General features: G+C 34.8%; 1 protein-coding gene across 1 annotated transcript in view; it reads left to right on the forward strand.

The window, feature by feature from the left end:
• PXDNL (peroxidasin like) overlaps positions 1 to 12,946 on the forward strand; it is a 559,370-nt gene that overhangs the window by 517,372 nt on the left and 29,052 nt on the right. Inside the window, exon 21 of the mRNA XM_051970215.1 lies at positions 7,927 to 8,056. Coding sequence (XP_051826175.1) covers positions 7,927 to 8,056 — 130 coding nt within the window. The remainder of the gene's footprint in view (positions 1 to 7,926; positions 8,057 to 12,946) is intronic.

The raw sequence follows: 12,946 nt of genomic DNA on the forward strand, positions 1-12,946 counted from the left end.
GAACCCTCAAAAGGAGGTGATCATGCCTTCCCTGACTTCTCAGGAAAGGAGGTGAAAACACCAAAAAGGAGGTAATCATGCCCCCTCCCCCCCAACCCCGACTTCTCAGGAAGGGAGGTGAAAGCACTAAAAAGGAGATTATCACACCCTTCCTGACATCTCAGGAAGGGACATGAAAAGCACCAAAGGAAAGTGGGGATTGCTAGTGGGTTTCTGGGCTGAAGGGTCTTATTAGCAACAGGGATGCACAAACCCATCAGCATGGGAGGTATTACACAAGCACATTGCAATAATGCACAGGCTATTAGTGGTTACTCTCCCCATAGCCAGTGCAGGCTCAACATGGTATAACAAACATGAATTGTAAATGCAAGTAGTGGTATAACAAACAATATAAATCAACATGGTGTTGTAAAAGATTTCCAGAAGTCCTAGAAGGAGGGTATATAAACAACAGTCACACATATGCCTTCTTCAGCAGCCAAGAGATAGTCCAAAACCAATCTATTGTCCATTGCTTCACATGTCAGGGAATCAATCATTGGATTCCAATGATCCCCACAAGTTTTTGAAGTCCTGCAACAGTCTTTTTATGTGTTAGGGAATCTGATGATTCCTACAGATTTTGAAGTCCTGCAACAATCTTATCATTTTTCAGAAAATCCAATGATTCCTGAGGTTTTTGAAGTCCTACAACAATCTTTTCATGTCTCAGAGAATCCAATGATTCCGGAGGGTTTTGAGGTCCTACAACAATCTTATCATATCTCAGAGAATCCAATGATTCCTGAGGTTTTTGAAGTCCTACAACAATCTATTCATGTCTCAGAGAATCCAATGATTCCGGAGGGTTTTGAGGTCCTACAACAATCTTATCATATCTCAGAGAATCCAATGATTCCTGAGGGTTTTGAAGTCCAACAATTTTTGATGTCCATGAGTCAAACACCATAACTGCCAGGCTCTTTCAGTGTGGGCATAGTCAGTAATGGAACCATCCGATATTTCTTGGGTCTTCTCCTTCATTTCAAGGGTCTCCAATGGACAAGGCGAATACGACTCACTGGTACCCTTCTGATTCCTTCTCGATACTGAACTTTTAGGCACTCTCTGGGTGCACCATTGGCTGCCATCATGCCCCAATTTTGTCTTGGGCTCTGGGACTGGGCCCCTCATCCTGTTTCCCTGAATTCAGTCTACATTCTGAGGCCCAATGGAAGCCTCTGTTGCATTTTGGACATGGGGTATTGTTCTCCCACCCTGTTTTCTCACTCTGTCTCTATGCCAACATTGAGCTTTCAGATACCTACTTTACCACATTGAAAGCATTGACGAGTTTCTCTGGAAGTCCCTTGCCAAAAGGGACCCTGTCTTTCCATGTTGGGATCTTGGGAAGTCTGCAACATAGCCTGGCTATAAAAGGCCCACTGTGGCACAGCATCTTATGATCTACTCTAAAGGAGCATCCTTGTGTAGTCCTAGTATAATTCTTCTACAAACCTCATTAGCATTTTCTTTAGCAAGTTGTCTTATCATGATGTCTGTTACTGCATTTTCTCCATTAGTTCTTACGACAGCAGTCTGCAGACTTCCACAAAATCAGCAAAGGGTTCATTTGGCCCTTGTCTTATTTTTGTGAAGGCTTCACCCTTGTCATTTATATTGGGGAGAGAAGCCCATGCTTTGATAACAGCAGCAGCAGTTTGTTCATATGCTGCTATGGGGTAACTAATCTGTACTGAAATTTCTGCATAAGAACCTACACCTGTTAGTTGGTCATAGGTGATTGGAGGATGAACTCCACTATGACTATTTTGTTGGGCTTATAAACTACAGAGCTCAATATATTCCAAAAGCCACAAGTTTTGTCCAGATTCTAAGCATGTTGTTGCTATAGATTTCCAGTCCCTAGGAGTTAAGACTTCATAAGCCAAATTCTGTAATAACATCTTAACATAATAACATATGTAGCCCCATAAAGAGTGCAAGCCTTTTTCAGGTCTTTGAGGATTTCTGTATCAAAAGGAGTGTATTTTCTACTTTCTTGAACGGAAGAGTTAAACTGTTGAATCAATATATACCTATTTTCAAATCACCTAAATTCTGCCCTTTTTCTGTGGATTTAAGTATTGCCTTTTGCAATCTAGTCAGAGTAAGATTGCTGGGGGGGGGGAGGAGGAGAGGAAGGGAAGGGTGTGCTAGTGGTGTTGCCTCCTTCTTTCCTCTGATACTATTACTACTTTGGTGTAAACTCCCATCTTTTCATACTGGGACTATTGAAATAATTTGCTGACTGGTCTGCTTGTCACTGGCCTAGTCCACTTAGATTTATCCTTTATTCAGGTACTAAAATTATTATCCTAAATTACAGGATAGACTGTGTCATCTTAATCAGTTCTAGTAGTTCCTGTACCCTCCAGGATCAAATATAAAATCTTTTTGGTGTTTGAAGCCCTTCAGATTCTACCCCCTCTCAGCCACTTTTCCATTTGTCTTACACAGTACAACACATTTCCCTCTATCCCCCATATAATGCCATTCCTGTAATAAGACACTCCATGTTTTGACTATAAGCACTTTTCCTAGCTGTCTTTAACACTTTAAATATGCTCCTTTATCTCTGCCATCTGACTTCTGTGGCGTCTTTCAAGTTCCAGCTAAAATCTCATTTCCTCATTTCGAGTGCCTTCCTTCTGTTGCTTATTTTCAATTTGTCCTGTTTTAGACCTGCATATTATCTCCCTTATTAGAGTGTGAGTTCAGTGAGATTAAAAACTGTCTTTTGTCTTTGTGCGTGCGTGTGTGTGTGTGTGTGTGTGTGTGTGTGTGTGTATGATATAGAAGCATTTACCAAATGTATGTTAACTAACTGAAAGCTTCTAATTGCAAATGACCTTCACCAAGAACTGAACTCAATACTCCAGATATAGCCTATTTCGGGCAGAATATGGTAGAAGTATTGCTAACCTCATTCTGAACAGTGTGTTTCTTTGCATGATTTCTTCTTTACTATATTAGATCCCACTGCCTGACCAAAATGTTGCATTCCTACTTTCCTTAATCTTTGATGCACATTTCCTCTTTGACTTCTCTTAGGAACTATAGGTTTGAGGCACACTTTATTAGAAATTTACAGTCATTATGGCTCATGATGGCTCTGCTGGAAAATTTTTTTCCTCTTTTATATATGTATTCCAGGAATAAGTATAATATAGTATTTGTATTCACTTTGATTTCATTTGTATTTTGGTCCTCTTGACTTCCTATATGTGTATGCTCTGGTGCTATCTAAAATGGGCTTTTTGTCAGTGACACTTTAACTTTCCTGTACCTGGCCTACTTATTGATACTAAAAACAATACATATTCTTGCAATGGGGCTGGGCTCTTGTTAAACTTAGAAAACTTCAGGGAATTTAGCTTTACTTTCAAGGACTGCAAGAAAACAATTGAATTCTGCCTTTGCTATGGAAACTGAGCCAATTTTGTGCTTCAATGGCTGCTTTGTGTATCAAAGAAACTGTTGTCAATTAACCAGCACCTTGAGATGTGATTGAAAAGTAATGGCATTTCAATCTGGTTAAGACCAATGAAATAACCTGAACAGAAGGACATACTCACCATTATAGTCTATGGGCTTAAAAATCTAGTATCATATAATTTTCACTTAAAATACCTTACTTATAACTGATGACCTTATTTAAGATTTTCATTTAATAAACAAATTGATTATGGAAAACATTTATTATCAAAACTATCAGTCATTATTGAAAGATTGATTTCATACCTAGGTCTTCAATGCTGATTATTTTTCATATCTATGCCAAAATACTGAAATTCTCAATTTCTTCGAAGATTTCTTAGAAGACATAAGACAAATCACATTGCATGTAGAATTCTAGTCAAAGTCAGCCAAAAATCCATTTTGGTGGAGGAAAAAATGCTATTTATAGTGAGAAGAGAATTAGATTCAAAAGACCTGGATTCAAGTTTAAACTCTACTACTCACTACTTGTCCGTAGTCTCACTGAGCCTTAATTTCCTCAAGGATAAAATGAAGTAATTAGATGACATGACCTAAAGACCTATCCAGCTCTAAAGATATTATACTAATGACTCAAGCCAAAGTTCTAGCAAGTAATACTGTTAATCTTTATGTCTCAGAAATGAAAGAAATACTTTTAATGGCATTGTTGTCAGGTAGTGAGATATTTTTCCAAGAGTCAGAAATAAACATTTTAAAGCATTTTTGAATCAGTTCAGAAAAATCAATCCAAATGTATGTCACAGAATTTTACCATTGGAAAAGACCTTGAGGGCTTTGTAATTCAACATATACATAAAAAGGAATTTCTACTACAATGTACCTGACAGATGGTCATATAGCCTCTTTTGGAAATGGACTTCAATTTGAGACAATTTATAGCTATCTCAAATAGATTTTTTTCTAAGAAATTTTAAAAGTTTTTCTCCTTTCCTTGATAGAAAACCTAAATTTGTATAATTGTAGATTCTACCCATTGCTCCTGGTTCTGCCTTCTTTGATCAAATGGAATAAAGAAGTTTCCTCCTCCTCTTCCATATGACAGCCCATCAGATAATGAAAGATAGTCATTTCTTCTCTGCATCTCTGTTTTCCAGGATATTCATCCAAAGATTCTTAAATAGCTTCTCATATGATGTATAATTAAGATCTTATGTTCCTCTTTGGATGTCCTCCAGCTTTTTAATGTCCTTCCCATTCTGAGAGAATTGAGAGTAATAGTAGAGATGTAGCCAGAGAAGCATTGAATACCTCCTTTTTTGGAAGTAAATTTCCCCTGTCAATGTACCACAAAATTTATTAGCTTTTTGGCTATCATATCATGCTGTTGATTTATATTGGATTTCAGGTTCACCAGAACCATTAGATGTTTTTCAGATAAGCTGTTATCAATTATTCCAATTATCTTTTTTCTTATAAAGATGATTTTTTAAAAATCTAAGTGTAAGATTTTACATTGAATTCCTATTGAATTTCATCTTAGATTCAGACTAATAGTCTATCTTATTAAGATCTTTCTAGATTCTGACTGTCATATGGGCTGCTAGCTATTCTCCACAGTTTGGTTTAATCTGAAAATTTGAACTCTTCCCAGATTGAGGAAAAAGATATTAATATAATGCTTGTGAATTTAAAACTGTAGAGCTTAAATTCAAGATAGCATCAGAAAGACATACACACGAAGACAGACAGACAGAGAAAGAGATCAAAAGACAATCACAGAGAGAGAGGCAAAGAGAGAGAGATAAACAGAAAAAAAGAGACAATCTTCATATAGAATTTTCACTAAAATTGCTTCCCCAGCACCTATTATGGAAGTTCACATTAATTGAAATGAGAAGATTTTTATTTTTTACATTTAAAAGAAACCTAGGGCTATATAAGATGCTTCAAGATAATGCAATATTTGTAATGGTACTTAAAATATTTGGGAGGACAAGGTGTAAGTCAATTCTGATTGTAATATATTAGTAGTCATTGAAGATTTATTTCTTCAACAACTTTTTTTCCCCATAATTTTCTCAGAATATTTTGCTAAAGCTGTTGAGGCCACCAGGAAGTATTTACGATTGTAATAATCACCTGACAGTACAGGAAACTATGATGAGAGTATTTAGTATGACTCCCCAAAGAAAACATAGCTCTTCCCCCTCAACAAACTCCTCAAAAAATAGTTTTTTTCTCCTAAAGTAAGCTTCAATCTTCATTCAGACAAAATCAGTTCTTTCTCTAGGTATATATGGCACTTTTCATCACAAGTTCTTTAGAATAATTGTGGATCATTGACCATCTTGTAATGTTGCTATTACTTTGTAAACAGTACATTTCACTTTGCTTAAATTCATGGAGGACTTTCCAGGTTTTTCTGAGAGCATTCCACTCATTTCTCACAGAACAATAATGTTCCATTATAATCACATACCACAATTTATTCAGCCATTCCCCAATTGATGGGTATTCCCTCAATTTTCTATTCTTTGTCCTGAGAAGATAGCTGCTATAAATTTTTTGTACATATAGGTCCATTTTCTTTTAAAAAAATTTTTTTTTGGGGATTCATACCTAATAGTGGTATTGTTAGGTTAAATGTTAAAGGATATGCATGATTTTATAGCTCTTTGGGCATAGTTCATATCTTTTGATCATCTATCAATTGGAGAATGGCTCTTTAAAAAAAAAAAAAAAACTAAATTTGGCTCAGTTCTCTATACATTTGAAAACCGAGGCTTTTCTGTCTTCTTTTCTGCCCCGAAACTATGAGGAATGCCCTTGTTCTACTGCTGCTGTAAATTCTAGTATTCTAAAGCAAGAGTCCGTCCTTAGTGCTACTACTTGTCCCAGTCATCACTCCTCACTTCCTCCTGGCTGCTGGTTTCTCAAGGCATCTTACTCTATTTGTAGACCTTTCCTGCTGACTTTGCAAGATATTTTCAAAGACTGGGAGAGTGAGGTCATCAGTTTTGTACAACTCTGCCTCACTTAAATTCCACACATATGCAAGTCAAGACATTTTCCTTGTAATGTCATTGTTCTTTAAAAAAAAATCACCAAATGATCATTAAACATCTGCTAAGTTCAAGTATTCTTCTAAGCACTAGGAACCCTTATTATGTTTTTGTTTTGTTTTTCCCCAGAGATATGGTATAGACTCATACCAATGTAGACACCTATTCTGCACCTTAGTCTTTAAAATTGCTGCTGAGAGAACTGAAAGGATAAGTGTCTGGACCAATATTACACAGCCAATACATATCACAAGTGGGATATGAATGTAGGCCTATCAATTCAAAGGCTTGTTCTCTACTTATATGATATTCTTTCTAGGGATGCAGAGACAGAAAATTCTCTACATCCTGCCTTAAGGTTCTTATTATTTTACCAGATGAGAATCCTACACTTATGCAGAGAAGCAACATAAAATATTGACTATAAAGCAGGGAAAATAGAAATGCAAAGTGTTCTAAGATATTTTAAGGAACACTTTCAATTGAGAGGTGGGGGATCAGGGAAATAATTACTGAGAATATAACACTTGACTTCAGTCTTGAAGAGAAGGATTCTGAAAGGCAATGATGTGAAAAGAATGCATTTCAATAAAAAGGAATGTCTTGAACACATACATGGAGCTTCAAGATGGCATGTTGCGTTCAGGGATCATCAGGTAGTCCAATATGCCTGGAATGAGATTTTGGTTTCTGGTATGTTTTATGAAATTATTTTCTTTAGAACATTATATTCCAAAATGGATCCTACTTTTGTTCTCATTTCCCAAATTCCATATAATCATCTGGTCATTTGCCTCTATCTTAGAAACTTTCCTTTAACTTTTCAAAATCATCAAAAGCTGACAGGAATTCTTTCCTTTCATATTCGCCAGGGTTGGTCTATTTTACAATTGGCTTTTTAAGAACGTTTGATTTTTGACAGCCAGAGTTATCATTGTCTTAGCATTGCTATTTCCATGAATATGTAATGCAGCTAGCAACTTTCCCACCTGGTTGCTGCATAATGTGTGATATTTAATTTGTCACAGCTTTGTCATTGTGTAAAGTGGGAGAAAAATGTCATTAGGAAAAGACATACTTCTGAAATCTAAATAATATATCAAATGTATTTGCAATACAACATGACATTCCACATAGTTTTCAAAGGAAAAAAAATTTCAAAATGTTTGAAAGGAAATATGCATAAAATGACTCCATGAATTATTCTTTATTTTCCATTTTAATTGTAAATCCTCAATTATGACTTTGATTCTTTTTCTTCTTTATAGCATCTATCTCAGTAACTTGCTCATAGTAGGCACTGACATAATTATTGATTTTATTTAACTCTGATCCTTCCCTCTGCTACCCTGATTCTTATTTTGCTTATATATTATAGGCACAATGAAAAATTGTCAATGGATAGAAATGCAGAAAATATGACACATTTGTCCAGTTCCAGTTTTCCTCAGGATTTCATTCATTTTGCTGCAGAAGTTCAAGAAACCATCATAGCTCTCAGGAAGCAGGTTTGTTTTTTCCAGTAGTTGCCATTTTTTAAGGTAGATACTGTAGGGTCAACTAATTTTTCTGAATATTGTATGAATGGGAGTTTACTTAGTAGTCCATATCAATTGGGCATAATAATAGACTATTATACTTAATGTTGCTAAACTTAATAAATACTAAGCCTAAGCATATGTTATTTAAATGACTATGGAGTAGAGGAAGGAAAAAATAAGGAAGGTTGGAAAAAATTGATCCCTTTATGGTAATTATATCATTGAATAGTACGTAATATAGAACGTATTTGTTATATTTAGATCAGACTGCTTGTTGAATGATACACAGTTTCTCATTTCTGTACTAGCTGGTATAGGTTAACATATTTCTGAAAGACTAGAGCTTGGGATGCAGTTTTTTATAACTCAAATATAGAAAAAGTACATTTCTTGTACTCAAAACTCAAAAGGTTCTACAGAACTCAAAATTTTATCTGTCTTTTAACTGCCTGAAAATATTCTAATTAAAAACTAAACAATTCTATACTTTTCTATTTTTGTGCTTATCTTTTCAGTTTTTGATAGCTTCTGAGTTATGCCTTCTTCTCTTAATTGAAAAAAAGAGGCAATAAAAAGGGAGTTCATCTCTATTTGATAAGGAAAATGTCGGTACCTGTTCTGTAATAAAACTCTGCTTGCTTAAGAGCAAAATGTCAAACTATCTGTTTTCACAGACATTTTTGTCATTGTGAGTCTTTTGCTTTCTCCATATTGATATTAGAGAAATTTGTGCCTAAAATCGCTAAAACTCTAAGAATGGGTATAATTCTTGAGTTTTTAAGAGTGATATAAGCATAATGTTATGAGTATTATGATAGAATGTGTGAGATTCACATACAAGAGTTGACCTATGCTCAAGTTCTTCCAGCATCCTTCTATCATTATATCTATCATTCCTCCTTTTTAATAAATCTAAAATAATAGGTGGGGGTATTAAGAAAAACTTTATGGAAACCTTTTATGAAGGCCTGTTACTTATGGAACAAAAAGGATTGTAATTAAGGGAATCTCCTTTAGCCTTTTCCAGTTATCATAAATCCATCCACAAGATTGACTAATTGTGTGAAAATAAAGAAAAAAATAAAGGGGTATCAAATAGGAGAGCTAAATTTGAGAGAGAGAGAGGATCTTGTTAATGAAAAGTACTGTGCACCTGACAGGCAGCATGAGGATGCCAAACTGAGAAAAAAAAAAGTACCTGAAAATAAAGTTTGTAGATTGGTTTAGTGCTGCAGAAATATTGTCTCAAATGGCACAGAGAAAGAGGTATGGATAAAACATTTATGCTATGAAAGCTTTTGATTCAGTCTTACACAATGTGACTTTTATATAACTTCAAAGGATGTAGAAGAATCAGGGCAAACTGTAAAGAAGTATTTTAGTTTTTACCCAGTGTAATGCTTTCCCTCTGGTGGTTGCCAATGTATATACAATGGTAACTAATTAAAGTAGCATAGCCAGAATAGACTTATTTTGGGTTTAGAGAACTGAGATAGGCAGGAATATCAAAGAATAAAAGAACACACCAAAAACTTGAAACCTACATTTTTAGCATCTTGTTTGTATATCTATGCATGTGTATACATGAGTATAAACGAAGACTACCTTAATTCATCTCCAGAATTTAAATCCCCTCCCAAAGTAGAACTTTTTATAGCAGTTCTTAATTTAAGATTGAAGCAACTAATCAGTGTAAATTTTTGTTGTTTTTGTGAACCCCACTTAGCACAAGATTAGGAATAGAGAATTTATATAAAGTATGTTAAGCAATCTTTGATCTATGATATCAGAATTGAGCAAATACTTGTTTGCATAGAAGGATGATTCAGCCTAGGTGAATAAAAGTATGGTTTAATCCTCATTTGAGCAATACAAAAGGAACAAAAATTTTATGATGTTATCAGGTCTTATTCCCTAACAAATTTTCTTATAATGGATGTATTTAATCATTACATACAGAGTATGAAGTCAACTAATTTGTTTTGCTTTTTCTCTATTTTTATACACACATATACATAAGTGTATATGTGCAAACATATGTAGAGACATGTGTACATGTTTGTATTTGTCTAGCTATTGATAAATTCAGATCCATGGATATTACATGGAACTAGGAACAGTTAGATGTGAATTCTCTCTGTACTAGCACAGTCAGTTATTTAAAAAAATACTTAAAATGTTCCAGGCAATAATATAATCCCTGTTGTCAAGGAACTCATATTCCTTTGGGGGAGACAATATGTAAATGATCATATGTATGCATGCATGTAAATATGTATAAAGATAAACATAGATATAGATAGCTAGGTGGTACAATATTTAGAATGTTGGGTCTGGAGTCAGAAAGACTTGAGTTCAAATTCAGATCTGGCCTCTGACACTTACTAGTTGTGTGACTCTAAGCAAGTCACTTATCCCAGTTTATTTCAGTTCCTCATCTGAAAAATGAATTCGATAAAGAAATGGCAAATCATTCCAGTATCTCTGCCAACCCGCTACCGCCCAAGACGTTTTGAAAGAGTTATATGTGACTGAACAACATACATACATACAATGTGTAGTATACATATAGATATGTATGTATATAACATATATACGTATATATGTTGCATCATGAGAATACTATCAGAATAGAATAATTTCTGGACTCCATGAACTTTTCTTAAAAAATTTATTTTATTTTGATAATTTTATTTCAAAATAATCGAGGGCTTTTTAAGGTAATCTTTATGTTTTATTTTTGGCATTTAAAAACATTATTTTGAGAGAGTGTTCTTAGCCTTTATCAAATTGATAAAGGGATAAATGACACTATAAAGGTGAAATTCACTGTCTTAGAGAAAAAAAAAAGACTGGGGGGTAGGAGAACAGGAGAGCAGGGAGGATTACAATTCTTCCACATTTTTTCATTCTATGCATAAATTCTTCATAAAGTATCTAACACACTCAAAGCCTCCTTTATTTCTTTTCATATTTCAAGGACTCCAGTGTAGTACACAGACTGGCTTTTATTCTTTTCTCTCTGATCATATATGTCCTTGATAATGTCTTTCACATAATTTCTTAAGTGCCAGTCATTATTGGTTATATACTGTTATGATCCACTATGTTTCTTTTCATAGCCTTTTCAATTACTTACATATTGGTAATTTTCAGGTCATGGTATTCCATGATTTATAACCATATCAAATCATTATGAAAATATTAATCTTAAAAATGGCTTAGCATGGCAGCAAACAACTTCAGAGCTATGAAAGCCAGAATACATTCTCAATATGATTCTTCCTGATTTTATCCTCTTTTTCCGTTCTGATAGATAGCTAGAAGAACTATCTGTAGATAATTAAAAGGAGCATTTGTTATGTTAGGTACTATGTTATATACTGGGGAAAAACCCAAATAAAAGAAAATAGTCCCTAGCCTCAAGCAGCTTATATTTTAATGGGAGAAGAGAACACATAAAGGACAGCTTTAAAATGAGGTGTGAGAGAAGTGGATTGGAAAGGAAAAAAGACAGTATTTAAAAATACCCAAATCAAATGTAGCATCTTTCCCATGCAACTGAATGTCATAATTTGGATAACATGTTTTTTTGTCCACTTGACTTTTCTTATTTTGATTGAAAACTAGGTCTTTATTGAGTGACTGTGGATCTCATTGAGAAGGGTTTTAATTCATAAATATGAAGGAAAAGGGACTGGGCTTCTGAACTCACTGAGCGGGAACTCCAAACAAGCAAACTCTCCTCAATGCAAATCACCAGCTATATTGCAATTTCTAGTCTTTTAGAGATAAACTGAGAGATTAAATGATTTGCCCAGGGTCATATAGATGATTTGTGTTAAAGGCAGAGCTTAAATCCTTGCCTGCTTCGCTTCAATGCTAGGTTTCTGTTAAGGACCATGTTAAGGTGAAATGGCAGTTCAATTCTCTTGAGAGGCTCCAGAGCTGTGAATCATAACACTTGAAAGAGTTGCAAAGCAGCCTTTACTAATGTAGATGTTCCATGTGGATTGGGAATGAAATAAATAGGAAGCAAGAGGGAAGAGGAGAGAGGTCAGACAACACAACTGCCTCTCAGTCTCCTTGTGGTGTTGTCTTGGTTTTATAGTCATCATCATCATTCCTCTTACATGAAGAGATCCATTCTACAGGTCTGAGTTAGACCTCCAGAATGCACTGGCAGGGTGCTCCCACATCACAACAGGTTTACATTCATGTTGCCACTTAAATTCAGTGTCACTCCATTTTTTATCAACATGTAGTCCATTTTCCCTTTCAAACTATCACATTCATACTCCATTGTGAAGATCTTTGATAAGAATATGCCTCCATTTTTTGTGCTTCCCTCTTTTGTGCCCTTAACAAGCAAAAGATGTGATATTTTGAATGCTCCCCACCCCAGACAACTGTGTGACTTTGAAGATATTTTCTGTTAAAAAAAAGTCTGTTAGCCTGTCTCTTTTTAAAATTCAAATTATCCTTGATATATGCACAGATAATTCTTAAATATTCTATAGATCTGAGAAAGAATGTTTCTTCATGACATAGAATTTGTAGTTCACATTGTCATTTTCAGACAAGAATGTTATGGGAGCAACTTGCTAGTGGCTGCTGGGGATCTAATTCTGACCAGAAAAATAGATCCCTTCATGTGAGAGGATGAAATAATACAAGGAAACTGAGAGACAGTTACATTCTCTGACCTCTGTTCTCCCTTTAACCCTTTACAAGCTTTCTGGGTTTTGCACTTAGGTGTGGTGCTCAACACAAGAACATCTGGACAAACTCACAATCTATAGGAAATCTTTTTGAATTTTGAAATATATTCTGGATTTCTTCTACAAAAATAATAAA

The sequence above is a fragment of the Antechinus flavipes genome, chromosome 1, assembly GCF_016432865.1.
Source record: "Antechinus flavipes isolate AdamAnt ecotype Samford, QLD, Australia chromosome 1, AdamAnt_v2, whole genome shotgun sequence".
NCBI classification, from domain to species: Eukaryota; Metazoa; Chordata; class Mammalia; order Dasyuromorphia; family Dasyuridae; genus Antechinus; species Antechinus flavipes.